General features: G+C 44.1%; 1 protein-coding gene across 4 annotated transcripts; it reads left to right on the top strand.

The window, feature by feature from the left end:
- The first annotated feature begins 424 nt into the window (after positions 1-424).
- Positions 425-16,854, top strand: TMEM230 (transmembrane protein 230). Of its 4 annotated transcripts, none has more exons than XM_070419952.1 (4): positions 425-538; positions 3,742-3,855; positions 5,727-5,849; positions 10,739-16,854. In XM_070419952.1, exons 1-4 carry the CDS (start codon positions 473-475, stop codon positions 10,877-10,879), a joined length of 444 nt encoding a protein of 147 aa, XP_070276053.1. In that variant the 5' UTR covers positions 425-472; the 3' UTR covers positions 10,880-16,854. The 4 variants fall into 4 exon arrangements, with proteins under 4 accessions (XP_070276053.1, XP_070276054.1, XP_070276056.1 ...); XM_070419953.1 differs by having other exon boundaries at positions 449-538; positions 3,735-3,855; XM_070419955.1 differs by having other exon boundaries at positions 473-494; positions 3,735-3,855.
- Positions 16,855-24,827: the final 7,973 nt, after the last annotated feature.

A 24,827-nucleotide genomic window follows, 5' to 3' on the forward strand; every position in this document is an offset into this window, starting at 1 on the left:
ACCAATGGACACAAGACACTGGGGGGAAGGTCAAGGGGGAAAAAAGAAATGCCCTACTCGTAATATTTTAAGCAATGAAAAAGTGGGGCCGCTCCAGAGCGAAGTTGTGAGGTAATGACTGGCAAGACTACAGCTCGCCCCCTGGGAAGGGTGGCTGCCCTGGGCACTTGGCCGGGCAGCTCAGGTCCGACAGGATCGGCCTCCGCCTCGTGGGGGGGCGCCAATACCGGAGGGGCCTGGAGAGACAGTTGGCTTGTCCAGGGCCTGGCTGAGCCAGGCGGGCTGCAAGCCCGAGAGAGCCCCGATCTGCAGACCACTGGCCTAGCGCGGGGCAGAAATGTTTCCGGAAAGCGGGTTGAGAGGGCGTCGCTCCCGGTGATGCCACTTCCGATGCGCCGCCTTCCTGTACGCCGTTTCCGGCGTTGATCCGGTCTGGGCGGGCGGGGCAGGTGGCAGTTAGGTGAGGCGTGTCATGAGCATCTCCGTTCCCAACGGTGAGCGGGCAGTCGACGCGCGGACGACTGGGCACGGCGCTCGGGTAAGGGGTGCGCACGGCGGGGCTGGCGCAGGGGTGGCACTTCCGGCTCCCGGCGGGGCGGAGGCGGCTCCCCGCTGAGCCCAACCCCGAGTCCGCACCGCTGGCCTCTGTCCAGAAACCGGTTTAGTTTGTTTTCGGTCAGAATTCGTGTGGGTTCTTCTCTTCCTGGCGAGGTCCGGAGACAGGCAGGAAAGTAGTGTATGTGCAGGCGCGTCGTGCGGCACTGCTGTTGCTTTTAAAATGAGGGGCTGAGGGAATTGGGGGGTTGCGTTCGAGTTGGTTAAAAACCCTGTTGGGAACTTTGAAAACATCGATTCCCGTACTTCCTTTTCCCTCTTAGAATTCTTATTCCTCTCCCCTCTCCCTCACTGCCTGCGCTTTTTTGTCTTGTGGCGGGTGTATGAGTAGTTAATGGCAGAGCACATAAACTTTGACTAATGCAGATCAGAGGTGATTAAATGCCCTCCTAAACCCCCACATATAGGTAGTTTGGACTTTAAGTTTGATAGAGTTAAGTTTAGATTACCATGTAATCGGATCGCAACATTTAAAAACCTAGTATTTGATTCAGTTTAACCATTTGTTTAAAAAACCAACAGCAATAGGCCAAATGGAGTAACTTTTGCGCAGCCATGTGATCAAACCAAAACTAAACCTCATTGCAGTTTGAGTCCCCTCTTTCTGCGCATAAAAACCTTCCATTGTGTACAACTCACCGCACTCCCTCTCAGCTGCTGGAGGGATGCGCCTGTTTCATCACTTCAGTAATAGAGCCAATTAGATCTTCGAACTAGTTGAATTTTGTTATTTAATACCTTTTAGGGCGGCATATAAGTTAGCATACTCTTTTTTTTTTTCAATACTTGATATCTGCACCAGCATGTAATTACTAAAAAGGGATATGAGCATTTAGCACGATTTCCTTTAGAAAGCTGCTTAGTTTAGGTTAAATGGAGGCCATTTAACATAACTCACTAATATCTGGGATTAAGTACATATAAAGCACCTGCCACCTGACCAGTAATTATTTACTGCCGTTATTATAATGATTATTTATAAAGTGTCATAGCAGGAAGGTCAGGCTTTGCTTGTTTGTTTTTTTGTGGCGGGCTGGCACGGCCATGGCATACTCAGCCCCAGGGCTCCTTATGTGTCGTGCCAGCTCAGCCAGGTTCAGTGAGCCTGAGTAGGGGCAGTGAAGGATTGAGCTGGGTCTCGGTGGAACGCTGCCCTCTCTGATGGAGAGAGACAGCAGCGCCAGAGACTACAACCCGTGTCTTTATTTTATAGCCGGATTCCACGAGGCAAAGTAAGGGTGTGATCAAGATGTTTACAACATTCTGGGGGGTTTTGATCCTACTCAATTACATGCACCTGAACTCTATCAAGCCCACATCATTCAGGCACCTGGGGCCACGTGTTCAGACCATAGGTTCAAGCTCACACCTATAGCTGTTGGCTGTAATTGTGCTGGGAGGGCTCTGCCCTCCAAGCTGGGACTTGCACGTGGCAATGAGAGGACTGTGCCGTCTCATCAGTCCAAGGCTTGAACTTGTCCAAACACTGTAGCCGCTCTCCACATTTTTTTATGTTGCCCTTATTGAAATACCTAATTTTCTCTTTTAGAAGAAATCAAATAGCTTCACGATCAAAATAGATTTACTTCTTTTTTATATATATATAACAGTGGCTTTATGGAGGAAAAGTGTACAAATGTTTTTTGATTCCAATGTCTTTTTCTCCTAATCCTCACCTGAGGATATTTTTTCCATTAATTCTCTACAGATTGTGGAAGGGAGGGGCGTGGGGTGGGGGATGGGGGGGGGGGGGAGAAACAGATGGGACAGAGACACATGGATTGATTGCCTCCCACGCCGGGGCCAGGGCCAGGGCGGGATAGAACCTTCAACCTAGGCACATGCCCTTGCCTTGACTGGGAATTGAACCTGAGATCCTTCCGTTCTTGGGCTGACACTCCAACCACTGAGCCATGCTGGCCAGGGCTCAAATGTGTGTGTGTGTTTTTTTAATTTTGTAAGAGTTTATTTGAACTAAAACTGACTACATAGGCTGGGGAGCAAGATCTCAAATGTTCCTAAATGTCATTGTTTTTAAATCTTATCTACTATCTCTTAAACAAGTGACTAAATGGCCATGATTTTTTAAAATTATAGAAGTAATCTGGAAAATGAAATCACTACTTTCACTGCTTGAGTGGGGCAGAGAGGCAGGAAAATCAGAAGCCACTGGTACAGTACTGATAGCCAGGAGCTTATCCAAATTTACAACAAGAAGCTTTACAAATCATTTTCATTAACAGCATGATATTCATCAGGGGGAAATAGGCAAAATGTAGATATGAGTGTAATCTATTCCCCACCCTCTCTCTCCTTCCTCCCTGGCAAATACGAGAATCACTGGAGTATATGCTCCCCTTGCTTTTTTCTGAAGCAGGGACAAGAGGCAAACAATACTATAGCACAGCGGTTCTCAACCTGTGGGCCGCGACCCCTTTGGCGGTCGAACGACCCTTTCACAGGGGTTGCCTAAGACCATCCTGCATATCAGATATTTATATTACGATTCATAACAGTAGCAACATTACAGTTATGAAGTAGCAACGAAAATAATTTTATGGTTGGGTCACAACATGAGGAACTGTATTTAAAGGGCCAGAAGGTTGAGAACCACTGCTATAGCAGAATGGTTGAAAATTTGGACTTTGCGTAAGTCCAAATGATGCTACCTTGTACCATCCTGGCTACTGGAATCCCCAATAGTAAAGTGAAATACTTAAGATTCACCAGCATAGAAAAAAAATGATTATCCAGCATAGATAATGGCTACATTGACCTTCAGGTAGACTTGGACTTAAGTCATTACTCTTCCACCCTGTATGACTTTGGAAAAATTAGGAGGCAAGGGAATGTCGGTGGCAAGGTACATATGAGTTCTGGTTCTTGGTCATTGTCTTGACTTTCATTCTACCAGGACAAATCAGAGTGGATATATAATGAGGCTATTTTCATTTTTTTAAAAGAAGATCAGGTTCTAAGAGCAGTGGAGCCTAACTCGCCAGTTGCTAGTATGTCATCACAGCCCAAAATTCCAAATCACTGCATCTGAGATGCCTGAATTTATGAGCTATAAAACACCATTGTTGCTTGCAGACATTAACGGTGTTCCTTGTTTTCAGACTGTAGCTGTGTCAGTGTGTTATGATGCCATCTCGTACTAACCTGGCTGCTGGAATCCCCAGTAGTAAAGTGAAATACTCCAGACTCTCTAGCACAGATGATGGCTACATTGACCTTCAGGTAAGTGCACAAGAGAGCTGATGAGACTGGCTGGCTCTGTTTCTGATGAGCTAGCAGGAAGACCTGACGGTAGAGATTTTTGCTAACTGTCCCTGGGGATTAGAGGGAGCAGCAAGAAAGAAACCCAGCACCTTTCAGCCATAGCCTGCAGAAGGAGGGATCTTAGTGGAGCTGTTTCAAACCAATATGAATACAGTTCCTTTTTAAGCATTTTTAGTTGTAATGCCAAAGCCCAGCAATTGCAAATTTTATTTAGTTTATCTGAAAAATAATCAAACTGTGTTTTGTTAAGTAGAAAAAAATGTTAAGGGCTATGTCATCAGTTTGTTTATACTTTAGTCAAAGCCAGTTCACCTTTTAAGGGAGAAACTAACTGCTAAAGCCAGCAGATTGTGGAATTCCTTCCTCTTTCCTGACGCCATGAGATCCAGTTTATTAAAGGTATTTTTGGTGGCAAACAGTAAGTAAAACAGAGTATTTATTTTATTTTATTTTATTTTTATATATTTTATTGATTTTGTACAGAGAGGAAGGGAGAGAGATAGAGAGTCAGAAACATCGATGAGAGAGAAACATCGATCAGCCGCCTCCTGCACATCTCCCACTGGGGATGTGCCCACAACCCAGGTACATGCCCCCGACCGGAATCGAACCCGGGACCCCCCAGTCCGCAGGCCGACGCTCCATCCACTGAGCCAAACCGGTTTCGGCAACAGAGTATTTATTAAGCTTGTACCCTACCCTGATGATTTTTAAAAAATGTATATTTTATTGATTTTTTACAGAGAGGAAGGGAGAGGGATAGAGAGTTATAAACATCGATGAGAGAGAAACATTGATCAGCTGCCTCATGCACACCCCCTAGTGGGGATGTGCCCGCAACCAAGGTACATGCCCTTGACTGGAATCGAACCCAAGACCCTTCAGTCCGCAGGCCGATGCTCTATCCACTGAGCCAAACTGGTTAGGGCTACCCTGATGATTTTTTACAAAATACCTAATGGCGTAGCATCTCCTTTTGCCCATTTCTCCTTAGAGGAGAATATTTTAGGTGGAATGAGGGCCAAGGAAGAAGAAGCAGGCAGCCATCCTTTTAAAAATAAACAAATCAATTATTCTTTGTACTCTTTTTGGACCTGCACTTGAAGGAGAGAGGTGTTTTGTTTTCTTTTCTTTTCTTTTTTTAGTATATCTGGGAAGTTTCCAGCCAGTTAGGTCAGAGAGAGCCATGAACCAAACTTTAGAAAGTTTGTTTGTGAATCTTAACCTTGAATTGAACTTGTGAAGGTAGGTTACTTGTTCCGTGGGGCAGGCAACTTCTCCCACAGTTCCTCTGAGGTGGGTGGTGGCAGGCAATAATGCTTTAGAAAAAGCTGTTTCTAAAAAGCTTGGACTCTATGCTGACTTAACTCTAAAAGCCAGAAGTCACTTATTTTCTTTACTTCTCCTGGGTACAAGCTTAATAAATACTCTGTTTTACTTACTGTTTGACACAGCTTCTCCAGATATTCACTCTTGAATCCCTGTAGATCAGTACAGCCTTCCATGTTCCAAGCACTTAATTAATACATATCTAATCAATGAATAACCATAAAGTATCTTTTGTTTTGTAAGAAAGTAGTTTTTTTATGGTCTGTGGAATGAGACTAGAACTAGGAAGAATAACATTCTGCTGGGACTGCTGGTAGAGCAGTCACTAGAGCTTCATCTCCTACCTATCCCTTTCCTTTCTCTCCCAGAGCTGCACTGGGTGGTAGGACTTACTTCAAGACACATGAAGCATTCATATTGGTTCTTATTATCCTCCTTGCTTTAAAGTATCAGCCCTGGTATTTTCATAATGCTCTTGTCTTTTTTTGTTTCTCTTTCAGTTTAAGAAAAGTCCTCCTAAGATTCCATATAAGGCCATTGCACTTGCTACAGTACTGTTTTTGATTGGCACCTTTCTCATCATCATAGGCTCCCTCCTGCTGGCAGGCTATATCAGCAAAGGGGTAAGCTGAAGGGTTTGTGAGAATCTGCCATGAGGTCTTTAAAATGTGAGCTAGGGCTCTATTGTTTTATATTCGAATCTAGTAGCACAGCAGAAAGAAGAAAAGGATTTTTTTTTTTAAATATGTTTTATTGATTTTCTACAGAGAGGAAGGGAGAGCGATAGAGAGTTAGAAACATCGATCAGCTGCCTCCTGCACGCCCCCCACTGGGGATGTGCCCGCAACCAAGGTACATGCCCTTGACCGGAATTGAACCTGAGACCCTTGAGTCCGCAGGCCGACGCTCTATCCACTGAGCCAAACCGGTTCTGGCAAGAAAAGGATTTTGTTTTGTTTTGTTTTGTTTTATAAAGATTTTGTTCTCTGATAACAAAACATGTGTTTCTTCCTTTGAGCACAGCAAATTTCTCCCACAGTTCCTCTGAGGTGGGTGGTGGCAGGTCAGCAAATTTTTCTTCTTAGATGTTGGGCACTTTTCCCACTCTTATAGTTTGGGACAGCAAAACTAAGCCTGGCATCAAGGACTCCTGAATGACAAAGGCTGTAACTGGAGTAGAACGCTGTTGTTGCAGCTTTGCAGTGCTACAGACATTCTAGTCTGTTTGGGGAGAAAGAGTAAGGCTTGTGTGGTAGTGGCTTGGGGCCACTAACCAAGTGAGGACTCTTGGCTCATGAATCAGAGCCTTCTTATATAGGGATTTGGTTGCAGTCCCTGTTGAGCTTCAGTACGATACCTTAGAAACCTGAAGTGATGTTTGGTGGTTCTTGGGCTGTATACAGACACTTAAACACAGCATCTACATTGTTCTGAAGTTGCATTGACCATAGTTTATGTTGGTTCTTCAACACACACCAGGCAAAGGGATTATGGTCACATTGCTCTGCAGAAGGAACACAGCTAAGAACTGAAACTGGGCATTATCGTTGGACTTGGCAGTAGTAGCACTGTCACAATAAAATGGCTGCATATGGGTTTTAAGAAGTATATCTAATTAGGTCCTTAGCTGCTTAAAACTATTATATGGCCACCAGATGTTCACTTGGTATGCAGTCTAAGTTTGAACACCTGACTTCAGGACTGCACCTTCAGTTCACTTCTATTGCAACATGCAGTATAAATCCCAGGAGTACAGTAAAGTGTCTGTTAATCATGTTATAAAAATTGAAAGTGGAAGTGGGATCCACATGCAGCAAATACCATTTTACCTTGTATAGTTTATAAAGACTACATTATAAAAAAGGATAAAGATATTAAGTAAGAAAATCAGTAATAGCTTTTGTTTTCTTTTGTTTGGGTTTTTTTCACTTTTTATTACAGACATTTCAAACAAAACAGAAATAGATGGAATAATATAACGAACCCCCATGTGTCCACCACTCAGCATCAAGAGTTATAAACATTTTGTTTCATCTATCATCTATCCCCCTCAACTTTTTTTCCTGTCTATTAAACCAAATACCAGATTTACATTTTCCTGGTAAATTCTTAAGTGTTCATCTTCAGTATGTATCTCTAACAGTTTTTACATAAATCTAGGGGTGTTGTCTTACTATCATTTACCTTGTTTTATTCCTCATATTTCTGGCAAATGGTTAGAGTTAGGGGTTTGTTTATTATTTTTAAATTTTTATTTATTAGCTTTAGAGGGAAAGAGGGAGAGAGAAACATCAGTTGTTCCATTTATTTATGCATTCATTGGTTGCTTTTTGTTTTTAATTTCAGAGAGGAAAGGAGAGGGCTAGAGAGATAGAAACATCAATGACGAGAGAGAATCATTGATTGGCTGCCTCCTGCACGTCCCTTACTGGGGATCGAGTCCACAACCCGGACATATACCCTTGATCGGAATCGAACCCGGGACCCTTCAGTCCACAGGCCTACACTATCCACTGAACCAAACCAGCTAGGGCTCATTGGTTGCTTCTTGTATGTGCTCTGACTGGGAATTGAACCCACAGCCTTGGACTCTCCAACTAACTGAGCTATTCTGCCAGGGCTAGGGACTTATTTCAATTTGGATTTAGTTTAGTTTAGAAAGAATGTGATTCTCAAACTTCAGTGTCAATCTGAATAATTACCTTGCGGATTTGTTAACACAGATTTCTTGCTCCCACTCCCAGAGATTCCAATTCTAGTTAAGTCTAGAATGGGGTGTGAGAATTTGCATTTCCAAAAGGTTTCCAGGAAATGCTGGTGGTCCAAGGACTACATTTTGAGAATATTGATATAGCATAGAGAACTTTAGGAAGCACATAATGATTATCCTCATTTTCAGTTGATATTAAGATCGATCCCTGGCCCAGCCGGTGTACTCAGTGGTTGAGCGTTGACCTATGAACCAGGAGGTTCCGGTTTGATTCCCGGCCCACATGTTGGACCCCTTGTACAGTATCAAAGAGAAAGAAACAAAAAAGCCAGTTTTTAAAGAAACCATGCAGTGATTAGCCTGTGTTAATCCTAGTGTCAAGTACCTCACTGGGACAGGCAGGTCTTTCTGGAAATTGTCTTTAGGAGGACAGAATTGTATTTCTGGAAATTGTCTTTAGGAGGACAGAATTGTATGGTTACTCCAAATAATTGGGTGAACTTACTGTTTTTGGCTCTGCAGCATGGAGCCTAGATATGGAATTTAGCTACAGGAGAAATGACTTGTTTGTAACTTATTCTTACTCAGAGCCCTGGCTGGGTATCTCGGTTGGTTAGAGCATTGTCCCAATACACCAAGGTTGTGGGTTTCATCCCTAGTCAGGGTACATACAATAATCAATCAATGACTGTTGAACCTCAGAGGGAAGGCAGGGGAGGGTGGGTGGGAAGAAATCAACCAATGAACATGTATGCATATATGTTTAACATGTGGACACAGACAGTGGGGTGGTTGAGGGGACAGGAGTAGGCTGGAAGAGGTTTATGGGGGGAAAAAGGATCTGTATAATACTTTTAACAATAAAGATTTTAAAAAATAAATCAACCAATGAATGCACAAATAAGTGGAACAACTAATGTTTCTTTCTCTCTCCCTCTCCCTTCGTCCCCCCCTCCTTCCATTCCATTATGTCTGAAAATCAATGGAATAAAATATCCTCTGGAGAGGATTAACAACAAAAGAGAGAGAGGGAGAAACATTACTCTTAATCTGAAAAAACATCGTTCCATAGTTTTGATTTTTGCTCCAAACAGACTAGGGATTTTTAGCTTTTTGTTCTGCCTTTGACATAGTTCACATGTACAAAACACTCCTGTCATGAATTTCTACCATTATATGTAGATTCTCATTTTGGGGGAACAGGGGCTGCTTATATTGGACAAAACCCCAGGAGAGGCTCAAGAGCCCCTCTTGAGCAGGCCTGCCCCTTATTTGAGAAACGCTGTTCCAGATTAAGGAACAAACCCTCTATCTAAAATCAGCATAAGGAGGCAGTCTCCCTGGTAAGTGCCATGGGAAAAAAATTGCCCCTTTCTTTCCTCCATTTTTTGGGGTTTTTTCTTTTTCTCTCAGATGGCCTTTCCATGAACTCTGAGGACTTATTGGGGAGGATTGGGGAGGGTAGGGCTAAAGAGAAGGCTTTGCTGATAAGCTCAGAGCCTCAAGGGACCCAGCAACATCAAACTCCTCTCCCTTAGGGCTCTCCAGCACAGGGAGGAAGGCGGAAATCCTTCTCCCACCAGAGCCCTGTGGTTTTGTTCCAAGGCCTCACTGTGGCTTCCACATTTTACATACTCATTAATAAGAGGAAGGCCCACGGGGGCAACAGACACTGGCATGATTTCAATGAGCTATTCATCCAAGTTGATCGGGCCTGGGCCAAGCAGCTCAGTTATTTAAGTCACAGCACGAGGGACGTGTTCTGCTTCCCTCGGAGCTGAGTGCCAACACAGCATACAAATGCTTCTAAAGTTGCCTTTTCCCACCTAAAATACCCTGCCCTTCTATCCCTCTCAGGTTCATGTGGCCTGCTCTGATGTTTCCATAACATCAGGAAATAGAACTCTTTTGTCTCTTTGTCCTTCACCCCTGTTCACAAGATACGACTATTGCTCTGCCTTCCTTGTATTCTCTTAAGCCTCCTACTCCTATCTTTGTGCCTGTTTCAAGCTGCTGCTGCCCCTATTTCTGATGAAGATCTTTCAGAGCTGGGCTCAGGCCTCTAAGTGCTGTGTTGGGTATCAGCATTTTGTTTTTAGCTTTTACACATGATCATGCTGTCATTCTGTTTAATCTAATAAATCAGTGGACTTGTTTACAGTGTGATATTTTCGATTAAATCCAATATATTTTTTAAAACCATTATATTAGTTCCAGGTGTATAATATAATGATTCAGTATTTGTATATATTGTGAAAGATCACCACAATAAGTCTAGTTCACATCCATCACCACACAGTTATACGCTTTTTGTGTGTGATGAGAACTTTTAACATCTACTCTCTCATCAACTTTCAGATATAGAGTACAGCATTCTTAACTGGAATCATCATGCTCAGGGCTTATTTTATAACTGGAATTTTGTACCTTTGACTATGTCACCTCCCTACCACACAATGAAGAGCTTTTAGTAATATTTTGGCAATATCTTGTTATAAGAGACAAAAACAAGGCACAGGGTGCCTAAAAACTTTAAAGAAGGAGCAGAAGAAAATATGCCAAAATATCTTATGAACATGGATAATTTATTTTCTTTGTAATTTTTTGTATTTTACAGTTTTTCTACAATTGGTAATCAGGAGAAAAAGAGATGTAAAACCTTTGCTAAGTAGTGTACTATCCAAAGAAAATGCTCTGAAAAGTATAAGATGCTGATCTATGGATTGGACTCATCATGTGTTATTTTATTTTAAATTTTATAACTTGTGTGGTACTAATGCGTTTGCCTCCTTTTGCCACCAGGGGGCAGATCGGGCCGTTCCTGTTCTGATCATTGGCATCCTGGTGTTCCTGCCAGGGTTTTACCACCTGCGCATCGCTTACTATGCATCCAAAGGCTACCGGGGTTACTCCTACGATGACATTCCAGACTTTGATGACTAGCACCTACCTCAGCCCTGAGGAGCAGAGTCAAATGGGACTGAGCTCAGCTTTAAGATACTGAGCAGAAACTATAACTTGGGGCTAAGGAATTCTGCAGGTTGCAGATGCTTAACAAAACAATGGCCATTTTTTATGAGTCCATCCTAAGAGCTTACAATTAGCTAACTAGGGCATGCTCTATATTTCATCTCCTGGCCCTGACCAAAAGCTGACAAGTTTTTCCACATGAACGTGTATCATGGAAGAATAGCAATGTTAATTGGAGAAAGTGGGAGGTTATTCTGTAGTGGGAAGTGTTGCTGCCACCACTGTTTTTAGAGTTGAGCATTTCTTTTAAATAGTCTTTATTATCAGTTTGTTCTTGTGTTAAATGGAAGAATGCGGTATGTCAAATTTCTTATTACTAAGTAATTTATTTTGAAAATACATAAGTATCTTACCCCCTGTTCTAGTGGAAGACCTTGGCAAAATCAAATATTAGTGTGGGTGCATCTGAAATACTTTTTACTTGCTTTCTTATTCAGAGCAAGCAGGAATTTCAAAACTCAGAGCAAGTTTTCAAAATGTAAACACTTTTTCTGCTCACCATTCCTTGGCCAGCACTGATCTGGCTCACAATTAGGTTGGGCACCATATAATTTGGGTTTATCCTTTATAGATTAAGATGTTCTGTATGTCATGCCTTTAAGGACTAGACTTTTGGCTGTTTTCTAAGGAAAAATGTAGATAAGTGGTTGTTATTTTAGAGTTTATAACCCTGTTGTTAGCTTGTTTTATGATATCCTTGTTCTGAAGATTGCAAGATTTGGCCTGGATCCCTAGGGGGACTAGACTGCCTTAGTTTGATTCTGTTTCCTAGCTTGCAAAAAGTGACTTATGTTCAAAACAAAATGTCAAAATCTAAACCCTACACTTAAATGAGTTAACTTTAAACATATTTCAGAAAACATTTTAATGATTAAATGATATCTTAGATCCAAATACCCAGGACTACTTTTATTTTTAGGTAACTGGCATTGTAGGTCAGCCTGCTTTCCAGTCATTCTTTTACTCTGAGGTTGCGGATTGGCAGCTAGAGGCCTGGAAGTGCTATTAGCTGGGATTTGTAGGGCTCTGGGTAGAGCAGGTTTAACTGGGGAAGATGAGTTCAACTTTGGGTGTGTTAAGTTTTAGATGTCTGCTTGACATTCAAAAGGAGCTGTTGTCAAGGCAGTTGCAATGCACAGGTTTGCAGTACAGGAAGGGAGTCTAGGCTGGAGGTAGAAATTTGGGAGTCAGTGTTGTGCTGGGGTCCAACCCCAGCAGGTCCAGGGGTCCCCAAAGGTGTGGACGGAGTCGGCGATGAAGGAATAACACAGAGACAGGGTTCAGTTCATCAGCATAGCGAGGTTCTCCCTCCAGGATCTCCAGCCAAGTCCTGTCTCTAGGTTCTGTGTCTAGGTTCTGTCTCTAGGTTCTGTATAGGATCTCCAGCCAAGTCCTGTCTCTAGGTTCTGTCTCTAGGTTCTTCAGCCAGGTTCTCTCGCTAAGTTCTGTTTCTAGGTTCTGTCCAGGATTTTTTGCCATGTTCTCTCCCTAGGTTCTCCCTCTAGGTTCTGTCTCTAGGTTCTTCTGTTTCTAGGTTCTGACCCTTGTTGTCTTGTTACATCTGTATTTATACCAGTTGATTTTAATCCTGTCAATTTCTATTCCAAAGGTTAGGGTGTTTCTTTTTCCAGGGAGTAAAGATTATGTAGCTTAAGAGTGATTGTTCTTAGTTAAAGTGATTAACTACCCGCCTGGCAGTTAGTTAAGGGGTTTTATTCCCTCCCTAACTTCAGGGAAAAATTCCTACCTGGGGAAACAACCTATCTTGGAGAGGTGACCTTGGTTAAAACACATAGCGCCAAGAAGGGGAGCAAACATATTAAGAGCAGTATGCCATATACGCCAGGCCCCTTGAAACATATGCTGTGCAGATGTTTCTTCTCTGCAGTGACTGTGTCAAGCAGCAAGGATGGACCGGCTCCCAGCAGTGTTGGGACAATATATACAGGAACTATGGGCTGCATGAGATCACCCACAGAATGCACATGGGAAAAAAACACTAGAACTCAGGAAATGAGGGTCAAAGAAGTGACCTGAAGCAGCCTCCAAGGTTAGATACTTTGTTAATGGGAGGGTAGGTTGGAGAGTCCAGTAGTCTGATTAAAGTTCTTTGGCCTTGGCAGTGAAGATGTGAGGAAATATTCAAAGCTCTGTCCTGGGCAGTATTTGCAAAGCAAAGCTTGGACCAGAAGGTCTTTTTTGTAAGGGTAATGATGCTGTTCTTAAGGATAGGGAGGAATGGAACAGGAGGATATAAAGTGGAAAGTAAGCATTTGGTTGGGGTGAGTGAACATTTGCTCCCCCACCCCATTTCCCAAGGTTATCTAATAAGTTTCTTATATACCCTTTCAGAAACATTCTAAGTATGTATGTATGTGTATATCCTTTAAAACAACAACAACAACAACAACACATGGTCTCCTATTGTATAGTTTTATAATTTCTTTTTTTCTACCTATTTTTTAAAATAGATTTTTATTGATTTCAGAGAGGAAGGAAGATGGAGAAAGATAGAAACATCAATGATGAGAGAGAATCCTTAATCGGCTACCTCCTGCACATCCCACACCCAGGGATCGACCCACAACCAGGGCATGTTCCCTGACCTGGAATTGAACTGTGACCTTCTGGTTCATAGGTTGACACCCAACCACTGAGCCATGCCAACCAGGCTCTACCTATTCTATTTTGTATATCTTTCCATATCCGCAGAGATCAGCCACATATTTTACTTATTTTACCTGAGGATATTTTCCCATAGATTTTTAGAGAGAGTGGAAGCGGGGGCAGCGGGGAAAGAGAGACATCAATGCGAGAGAGACACATGGATTGGTTGCCTCCCTCAGGTATCCTGACCAGGGCTGGGTATCACCAGGGCTGGGGATCGAGCCTGCAACTGAGGTTCGTGCTCTTGACCAGAACCGAACCTGGGACCCTTTAATCCACTGGCCAACGCTCTCTCCACTGAACCAAACCAACTAGGGCTTCAGCCGCATTTTTTAAATGTAAATTATAAGTACAGTTTATCATGCTGTGCATGTTGTTATAGGATCCTAAGAGTAGAGACCATAAAAGTTAGATTCCTAAAGCATGAATTCTTTCTTGGATGTCCCCTGAGGGATGGTCCTCGTTCTATTTGAACATTCAGGCTCATAATTTCATTCCATTTGGGATTGTTACAGGTGTACTGTTTATTAAGCCAAAATCCGAATCTCTGTAATTATGCATTGACAGCAGTTGTATATTCTGGTGCTTTATAGAAAACATCTAGCCCGGCTGGCATGGCTCAGTGGTTGAGCGCCAACTATGAACTAGAAGGTCACAGTTCGATTTCCCTGTCAGGGCACATGGCATGGGTTGGGTTGTGCAGGAGGCAGCCAATCAATGATTCTCTCTGATATCAATAAAAGTGTATTTTTCAAGAAAGAAAACATCTAGATCTCCATAATAATAGTGAATGTTCCTTGAACCCTTTGCCCAATGTTGTGTCAAGCACTTACATTATGTATTCTATTTCATTTTAGTCCTTGGGGAAAATCTTGAGTTGGATAAGATTCTTAGGTAATAGGTTGGATATTTGCAAGGCAAATTTAGGAGAAGCCTGAATTTACTCTTACCAGGTATGAAAGCCAAATGACTTTAGGGGCTGGACAAGTAAAGAAGTGGGAGAGGAGTATGCACTGTGGTAGTAGGGATGGGTGTCAATCACCAAATGTATATTTTACCTAATAAGTGGCTGTCTCTCCCTCCCCTCTACCCTGGCACTTTTTAAAAATATATATTTTATTGATTTTTTTACAGAGAGGAAGGGAGAGAGAGAGTTAGAAACATCGATGAGAGAGAAACATCGATCAGCCGCCTCCTGCACACCCCCTACTGGGGATGTGCCCACAACCAAGGTACACTGTCTTGACCAGAATCGGACCTGGGACCCTTCAGTCTGCAGGCCGATGTTCTGTCCACTGAGCCAAACTGATCAGGGCTACCCTGGCCTTTATAGTGTTGGCCAAACCATATGCCTTCGTCTTATAAGGATTTTCTTATTTGCAACAATTATGTCTCTCAAGTCTAAAAGTCCTCCCCCATTGCATCAGCTGTTCTACGTATGATGGCTATTCCAGACCCGTTGCCTCTGGATGAGCTTCACCTGGTCAGTGTGCCAGAAGCATTTTGACTGCTTCCTTTCTGCCAAGAATTGTCAAGTGCTGAAGGTACAACAGGAAAAGATAGAGTTTGGTTAGTGAAGAGCAGAGTTTGCACACTAGTGACCACAGATGTTGGCTTTCATTTTGTTTTTAAAAATGGCAAGGTTCACATTATCTTGATTTTTGGCTTTTCTTTGTTATTGAGAGACTACAACCAACTGGAGCAAGGTAGCCAAGCAGCTTTGGCTGAGCAGAATTCTCCAGTTCATTGCACTTCTCACCACTGCTTAGTTAATTTCATTCCCAACCTTATGTTAATTTTCTTCATTTAAGGGCAAAGTGTCTGATGAGCTAGTGCTTGTGGTCATTTAGGTTTATTGAATGAAGAACCAAAGCCAAGAGTGCATTTCCATCCCAGGACACTTCCCGTGAGGTATGGACAGATGGGCTGGTACCATTTGATTCAGACTTTCCTAAATGATCCTCCATCACCTGCCTGGCAGGCCATCTACTCTTTAGAGTTGGTGCTACTCAGTGAGTCAAGTACAGTGAGCTCAGTTCACAACTACTTGTGAGTCCCCTCCTCTGTGGTCATGCAGTGTTCCTGCTAGCTGGCACAGAAGAACCTCCTGTTACTGGTGTAGTGAGAGAAGCTAGGCAGGGGTCCTCAAACTACGGCCCACGGGCCACATGCGGCCCGCCAAAAACATTTATCCGGCCCACCGGGTGGTTTTGCCACTGCTGCCTGTCCTGCTTAGCAGCTGACTCGTCCTGGGCCCAGCAGCTGACTCGTCCTGGGCCCGCAGTGCGCATGTGTGGAATGTCTGAGGGACAGTGAACTGGCCCCCTGTTTAAAAAGTTTGAGGACCTCTGTTAAGTAGAGGGACAATCACAGCCTTGACTTTTTGCTGACCTTCAAAGGGTGATAAACCAAATCAAGTCACTTTAGTTATCTTGCTCTGTCATTTAAATTTCTTTCCTTAGCCTGGCTGGTGTGGCTCAGAGGTTGAGAGTTGACCTATGAACCAGGAGGACACGGCTTGATTTCTGGTCAAGACATGCCCGGGTTGTGGGCTCCATCCACAGTAGGGGGGTGTGTAGGAAGCAGTGGATCAATGACTTTAATTGTTGATGTTTCTATCGCTCCCTCTCTTCCTCTCTGAGATAAAAATCTATAATAATAAAAGCATAAAAAATAATAATAATAAAAGCATAATATGCTAATTAGACCAGAAGACCTTCCAGACGAAGCCAGGACTACAAGGGAACCCTGGGTCCCGGTGCCTGCAGCCAGGGGAAGGAAGGCCAACTCTTGCACGAATTTTGTGCATTGGACCTCTATTATATATATATTTCTTTCCTGAGGCTTCTTTCCTTGACCTCTGGTCTCACAGGTGTGTGATTCAGTCATGGTTTAGTGCCAGTGTGGGAAGGCATAGACTATGTATTAGCTACAAGGTATTGGGAAAATTACCTCTTGGGGCTCAGTTTCCTCTTGTAAAGTGGCATAAACCAGTTCCTACCTCATAGAGTAATTGTGAGGATTAAATAAAACAATGTGGGCCTTGGCCAGGTAGCTCAGTTGGTTAGAGTGTTGTCCCAATAAGCTAAGATTTCAGGTTCAATCTCCAGTCTGGGACATACAAGAATCAACCAGTGAATGCATAAATATGTGGAACAACAAGTCATTATTTCTCTCTCCCTCACTAAAATCAATAAATAAAGGTTTATAACAAGAAACAATGTGGGAGAGTGCTTTACACAGCCTGGCACATCGTAACCACCCAGGAAATGGAAGCTGCTCTTTGAGAAAGTGAAGATCAGGCTTTGGCTTCAAGCAGTAGTGCCTGGGTTGAACCTGAGGAGGAGGGGAGAGCCCATCAGTTTTTCCCGAGGCCAACCTGAAGAACCTTCTGCTCCATGACGAAATACCCCAGAGCTAAGGACCCGAGCCAGCATGGCAGGCAGCCCCAGCCAAGGCCCCCCTCCTCCAGTGTGCCACTGGGCCTAGGAGGCTGTGTGCTCCAGTCCTCCTCTGGAATAAGAGGGAATCGGGGAGGACCAAAGCACCCCACTGTAGCCAACACGGCCACAGAGGCCCCTGCCCGGGAGGCCCTGCAGGGAAGGCTGTGAAGACAAGGTAATGCAGCTGGAGCTCCAGCAGATTAGCTCTCCCTGGACCTTGTTCTTCCCTCTCTGTTCTCCCCATGATTCCCATTTTTACTTCTTTCTGCACTTCCTCTCCTCAGTCTTGCCCCTTTGCTTTTCAGAGTGTTCTGTGGACCAGCAGCATCAGCATCACCTGGGAGCTCCTTAGAAACGCAGAATCTGGGGCTTGCCCCAGCCCTGCTAAATCAGAACCTGCGTTAACACGATCTCCAGAGGGTCCATTGCATGTCAGTGTCTAAGAAGCACTGGTCTGGGGTACCCTGCACCTTCTAGTCCATTTCCTCACTTTGAGACTGGACCTCGTGGCAGTCACTGGCTGGGGGTGGGAGGCACCTAAGGTATAGCCCAGTGGTCGGCAAACTCATTGGTCAACAGAGCCAAATATCAACAGTACGACGATTGAAATTTCTTTTGAGAGCCACATTTTTTAAACTTTAACTATATAGGTAGGTACACTGTTAGTAACTTAATTAGGGTACTCCTAAGGCTTAGGAAGAGCCACTCTCAAGGGGCCAAAGAGCCTCATGTGGCTCGTGAGCCGCAGTTTGCCGACCACGGGTATAGCCCCTTGTCCACCCACCATTACTCTCCAGCTAAAATAGCAACTCCCAGGGTCTTGAGGAAGTTTCACAGAAATGGCATGGAAATAACGCAGGGAGCTATGTGAAGGTGTTTTTTGTGAGCAGTGATAAATCAGAACAATCCCCATGGGTGGGGAGGGTCCATGGCAGGACTGGAAGCACACTTTGATTCTCTGAAGGCCAAGGGAAGGGAACAAGATGTAATTTATGACCCAGCGAAAGTCAAGATATCTTTTCTTTTGGTTTCTGTGGAAGGTAGGCCTGGTAGCTCAGGAGTTTAGCCTGACCCTGGAGGTGCTGGATTCTCTCCCCCTACCCCTCCCATCTCTGATGCCTCCCTATGTTCATTCCTCTCACTAACTTGAGAAGAGCAAATGCTAGAAAATGCTCCAATCTGAAGGATCAAGTTTCTTGGCCAAAACAATAATCCTTTAAGAGGGTTTTCGATAGGATTAGTATCTGCAGAGTTTGCTCTGAGACCACCACCCACATGACTAATATCCTCATGCAACTGAAAAGATGGAAGCAGCAGAATCACCAATATAGCTTAGGAGGGTGTGTGGCCTGGCAGGAGTGAGAAAACAACTTGCACCGGGTGAGAGGAGTGACTATGACGAGCTGGGGTAAGTCAGATCCCTCTCCGGACATAGCCACAGGCTCCTATCCTGCAGCTGTGATCTGGACGTTTTAAGACTTACTGACAGAGGACTTGCTGAGAGCTCAAGTTTCCCTTTCTTGGGGATGTCAGAAAAATGTGAGTTTCCCCCATTTAACGGTGAATGAAACCACCCACCATGAGACCAGGAGAGCCATGGAATGATGCTGGTGCAAGATCAAGGAATCCTGCTCATTTTGAACATTGACTAGAGGTGATCTTCCATCGTGTTTCTCTCCCAGGGATGTGTACCCTGCCTCCAGCAAGGGGCTGGGGAGCCTTCTCTCTCCTTCAGTCTTATCTCATCTCGTGGATTGGCAATAAAAGGAGTTAATTTGTCAAAGCACAGAGATTAGGACTTTGCAATCTTGGAAAACAAAGCAGGCATAAAGTCTATAAAGTCATATAGGGTGTTGGCAGGGTGGACCCACATTTACTCACCAAGGCCTGGGTCACTGAACTTGATACTTGAAAGTACTTTGGGGGCAAAATATCTTTATTAAAACAAGTCAACTTAAATATTAACCAAAAAATAGGCCACAGAGCTTTGAAAGCAGCTCTAAATACAATTAGGTCCTCTCCTCCACTTGTCTCAACTATTATCAGTCACAGCTGTAATCTAACCTTGGTCTTATCTCTGGAGTTTTATTTTAACTTGCCTTTTAATTCACCTTGAATTCTCCTTTTAAGTTCATCCATGAAACATGTTTGGGCACCTATTATAGACTTTGCTAGGTATCAAAAAAGAGTCATCTACTTGCTTCAGAAGTTTGCAATTTACTTAAGGAAAAAGATCCATACCGAAACTAGCTAACAAGTAATAGTAATAAACTAGAGGCCCAGTGCATGAAATCGTGCACAGGTGGGGTCCCTTGGGGTGGCCTGCGGGGATTGGGCCACAGCTCGCACTCCCAGCCCCACAGCCACGCCTGGCACCCACCATGGCCTGGCGCTGCCCCCTCACCTGCCCCACCATCCCGCCTGCGGGGTGATTGATCAGGGCGGGCCCCCTGCCCAGCTCCCTCAGCGCCTGGGAGCTGCTGCTGGTGGCCATCTGCGGGGCAATCGGCAGGGCCGTCGGCCCCCACTCACACCCGCCTTGGCCTGGCGCCACCCGCTCACCTGCTCCACCATCCTGCCACAGTCCTGCTCTCAGGGCCCATCGGGGATGGCAGTGTCATTCCATATGCTTAGCCTTCCATGATCAGCGCACTCTCTCAGTTATTAGACCTGGTTCATTGGCCTTGCTCACACTTCCGCTGACCTAGCCAACTTAGGAGACACAGGTACTATACTCATTGGCTTATATACCAAAAGTGCTCAATACTATAGACCAGGGGTGGGCAAACTTTTTGACTCGAGGGCCACAATGGGTTCTTAAACTGGACCGGAGGGCCGGAACAAAAGCATGGATGGAGTGTTTGTGTGAACTAATATAAATTCAAAGTAAACATCATTACATAAAAGGGTACGGTGTTTTTTTTTTTTTAGTTTTATTCATTTCAAATGAGCCGGATCCGGCCCGTGGGCCGTAGTTTGCCCACGGCTGCTATAGACACTCAACCAGGAATAGCTTCCCACCTTTTCAAATCTCAAATTCCCATTGGAAATACTGTTTGTTTGTTTTTTAAGGGAAATTTAATTAGAACTAATTGTGTTTGAAGGAACTTTTTAAAAATTTTCTTTTAATTTCAGTTGCTCTTGAGACCTTAAAAGCCCCTGGAATGTGCAGAGCCAGACCTGGCAAAGATTAGGTCCTGTGGTTCAAAACCCTGTGAGTGATTGACAGTCTGCAATTGAGGGTAGAAGGCATCAGGTCAAGGCATGGTTGTCTGTGGTCCAGGAAGGAGAAAGCTGCATGTTGAAATCTCTCGGGACATAGCCAAGACTGTGAGAGTGTCTCTGGTCATCTGCGGTCAGACCAGCGTTTTCCTGCTATGTGGTCATTCTCTGGGCTTTGAAAAATAATACTTTAATTTTTAAAAATATGGAATTGTATTAAGATTAAAGACCCCTCTCCCCATTAACATTTTGCCATTGTATTCCTCCAGAAAACAATGCATATGTAAAAATATGTATAGATGCTTTAAAACCCTTTTCATTGTGAAATATACCTGTACAGAAAAGTACATGAAATATAAATGTATGGCTTAATTATCATAAAAATGAAAACTCAAGCCCTGGCCGGTTTGGCTCAGTGGATAGAGCATCGGCCCGCAGACCAGGGGGTCCCGGGTTTGATTCCGGTCAAGGGCACATGCCCAGGTTGCGGGCTCGATCCCCAGTGGGGGGCGTGCAGGAGGCAGCCAACCAATGATTCTCTCATCATTGATGTTTCTCTCCCTTTCCCTTTTTGAAATCAATAAAATCAATCAATAAATAAAAGAACTTTTTTTTTTTTAAATGAAAACTCAAGGAAGCACTTCCCAAGTCAAGAAGCATGACACGGGCATCCTGGATGGAAGGGGTAGCATGGGCAGCATGGTAAGAGCTAACAGAGCAGATGTGGTCTGAGAACTGGCTGACTTCTTTATGGCTGGTAGGTTGTAACAGGTGGACTTAAGGAGGGAATGCAGGCAGGTGAGATCTTGGAGACCTCTCTATGCCATGGGAAAGAGTCTAGTCCCGTGGTGGGCAAACCACGGCTCGCGAGCCACATGGCTCTTTGGCCCCTTGAGTGTGGCTCTTCCATAAAATACCGGCTCTTCCACAAAATACCGACTTCTGCGCATGGGCCACGAAGTTTCAATCCACTGTACGTGTGCGCCTGCACGTGGTATTTTGTGGAAGAGCCACACTGAAGGGGCCAAAGAGTCGCATGTGGCTCTCGAGCCGTGGTTTGCCCACCACGGGTCTAGGCTATTGGGGGTCCAGCTTTACTCTTCACAAATAAATCCAGAGAAAGTATAACTTTTCTTCTCTAAGCCTAAAAGATTAGAACAGGAAACCCGTCTTTGATCAAACCCATGAAACTCCTGAAACTGTACCAAACAGTCTCCTCTGGGGAAAGATGAGAAGAAGCACTTGGCTCGTGAAAAGATTCAGGAATACAAAAGGAAAATGGAGCAGAAGAATTGGAAGAGAGTTGCTTTCAGTAACAGGGGAAGAGCACAAAAAGAAAAGTCACTTATGTGATGAGATTAGAGAGGACATTACAGGTGGCCACCTGGACTCTAAGAATAGTGCTTTCAGATGAAACAGGATTCAGGGGTAGACGCTCAGAAGAGATTATTGGGTACAACTTTAAGAGTTTAAAAATGGAAATGAAATATATTTTATTTCAGGGAGGAAGGAAGGAAGAGGGAGAGAGAGAGAGAGAAACATCAATGATGAGAGAGAATCATTGATCGGCTGCCTCCTGCACACCACCTACTGGGGATAGAGCCTACAATCCAGGCATAGGTCTTTGACCAGAATTGAACCTGGGACCCTTCAATCTGCAGGCTGATGCTCTACCCACTGAGCCAAACCAGCTAGGGCCAAATGAATGTTTTAAAAAGCACACACCAAATTCACTTATGAATGTTGATCTTTTTAAAATATATATATATATATTTTTTTTTTTCTATTGATTTCAGAAGGAAGAGGGAGAGAGAGAAACATCAATGATGAGAGAGAATCATTGATTGGCTGCCTCCAGCACGCCCCCCACTGGGTATCAAGCCCACTACCCGGGCATGTGCCCTTGACTGGAATCAAACCTGGGATCCTTCAGTCCGCTCTATCCACCGAGCCAAACCAGCTAGGGCTGAATGTTGATCTTAAAATTGTAAGTAATTTTTTTTTTTTTGCGGGGGCGGGGGGGGGGGGGGGGGGGGAGAAAGTGGTGGTTTATTGGTTTTGTTTTGTCTTTGTTTTTATTCTCTAAACCCAGACCACAGGACTTTTCAGTTGGAATCACTCACCCTAGGCTTTGGGAAAGGGAGGGATGCATGGACTTGAGGTGCTTGAGGAGAGGTGGGGGAGGAGGGGGGAGAAGGGCAGGGAGATGTGGCCAGGAGTCCTCCATTGGAAACTTCTTAAGCTTCCAAACCTAAATGGCCATTTCTCCCCAGAGGATCTAGCCCCTCCCAGTAGCCTCAGGGCAGGTGATACAACCTGCCACACCCTGCATTTTGAGATTTACATTGGAAACCAAGACAGAGGCCAAGTTTAAGAATCTGAATAGACTCAAGGAGCTCTCAGTGACTGGATTAGAAGAGGGGCCATCAGCCCTGCTATTCTGGGAACCAGACTGATAAAAACTCCTGCTTTCCAGACCACCCCATTGGTTTCTGTACAAGGATCTCTGTCCAACAAAGGGCAGAGTGATATTTTGGGCCACTCGCAGAGGAGTAACTCTGGGACAGGAAAAAACATCCATCATATTCCCTGAAAGTGACACAGCACCAACCCCACCTAAAGTCCTGTCAGAAACAGATGCTTGAGTGATTAAGATTGATAGTTGGCAGACAGGCAAAGAGGGCGGATTGGCCCAGCCTGCTTGCAGCCAAGGCCTGTGGGGACAGACACAAGCAGAGGTCCAGAGGAGCAAGCCCGGTGCTAAAAGACAAAAGACCAATTGTAAGTAATTTTTAAGATCAAATACAACTGTGAGTTAAACACAGGCAAAGTCAAAGGTATATTAAGAAAATCTATTGTGTACTTCATTACCTTAATAAGTTAAAGGAGAAAAATTATATGACCCTCTTGACAGATGCCAAAAAGGCATCCTGTATAATAAAAGGGTAATAGGCAAATTGACTGAATGGCGGAGCAACCAGTCGCTATGACGCACACTGACCACCAGGGGGAAGACGCTCAATGCAGGAGCTGCCCCCAGCCCTCAGGCCCCGATCACCTCTTGGTCTCTTCCCCCACCAGCAGGCTCCTATCACCCGATGGCGAATAGGGAACTGGTGGTGGGTAGTGGGTGGTGGTGGGGAGCGGGGAAGATGGCCCTGATTGCAGGCCAGACTTAGGGACTGCACCTGTGCACAAATTTTGTGCGCTGGGCCTCTAGTTAGATAAGATTGTGCATCTATTCCTGATTTAATAAAACAAATTAAATCTCTCTAGCCAACTTCATATAGATAGATCTTAACATTATAAAAAAATCAATAGCAGATGCCATACAGTAAAATACCAGATGCTTTTCTATTAAAATCAGCAAATAGGTAAAGGTACTAATATTCACCATTCTGATTAAACAAAGCAAAAGCAGACATCAATCTCAGTTCATAGACTCAAGTTTGGAATAAGGTGTTCCAACTTTTTCTATTTTTTCTGCTTTTTAAAATAATTCCATTGAAGCCCCAGCTAGTGTGGCTTAGTTGGTTGAGAATCGTCCTGTGCCAGTTTGATTCCTGGTCAGGGCACATGCCTGGGTTTTGGGTTCAATCCCCAGTCAGAGTGCATGTGGAAGGCAACCAATAAATGTTTCTCACATTGATGTTTCTCTCTCTTTCTCCTCCCCCTTCCTCTCTCTCTAAAAATCAATAAAAATAAAATTTTAAAAATAAAATAGCCCTGTGCCAGGGTGGTTCTCAGCATCTAGGAGGGTTCAGGAATCTGGAGAAGGGCTGCGAGTAAATTAAATAAACTAGACATGAAATATAAATTTGGAATACATGGGGGAGCCAGGGAAGGCTTAGTTCTAGTGACCAAGCTCTCTCCCAATCTCGGAATCTCTGAACCCAGGGCTTTTTATTCACACATTTTTGCCCTAAAGCAAAGCAAACACACATATTAAAGGTAAAGTTTGGTAAACAGTAAGAAGATCAGGTTGGGAGAACTGCCTCAGCTGTCTGGCAGCAGGCAATCATATATGCAGATTTTCAGGTTTGGGGAAATGCTTTCAGCTATTTCAGCAGCAGGTAATATGATTCAGCCCTGCTGAATATAGAAGCCCATCAACCTTTTGAGGACTTTTTGCATTTATTATGACATGCTGGAATTAGCCCCCAGCAGCCCTGGCTGAGGTCCTCAGTTGGTTAGAGCATTGTCCCAATAGGCAAAGGTTGCAGGCTTGATCCCTGACATACAAGAAGCAACCAAGGAATGCATAAGTAAGTGGAATAAAAAAATCGATGTGTTTCTCTCTCTCATTTCTTCTCTCTCTGAAATCAATAAAAATTTTTAAAAATTAAATTATTCCCTTGAATTTCAATCATGAGTCATCATTCTCTCAGGTGATTAAAATTTACCCTGACATTATGAGTATACCCTTTCCTGCCAGGTTTGTCATCTCTGTTGGAGAACGGGGTTCCAGCAGTCTCGGGGCCTCCAGGGAAGGAAAGCACACTAGCATTTTCTGAGATGTACTTTATTTT

This window comes from Myotis yumanensis, unplaced genomic scaffold (genome assembly GCF_028538775.1).
Source record: "Myotis yumanensis isolate MYYU_CA2020_CCGP unplaced genomic scaffold, mMyoYum1.0.hap1 SCAF_7, whole genome shotgun sequence".
Classification (NCBI taxonomy): domain Eukaryota; kingdom Metazoa; phylum Chordata; class Mammalia; order Chiroptera; family Vespertilionidae; genus Myotis; species Myotis yumanensis.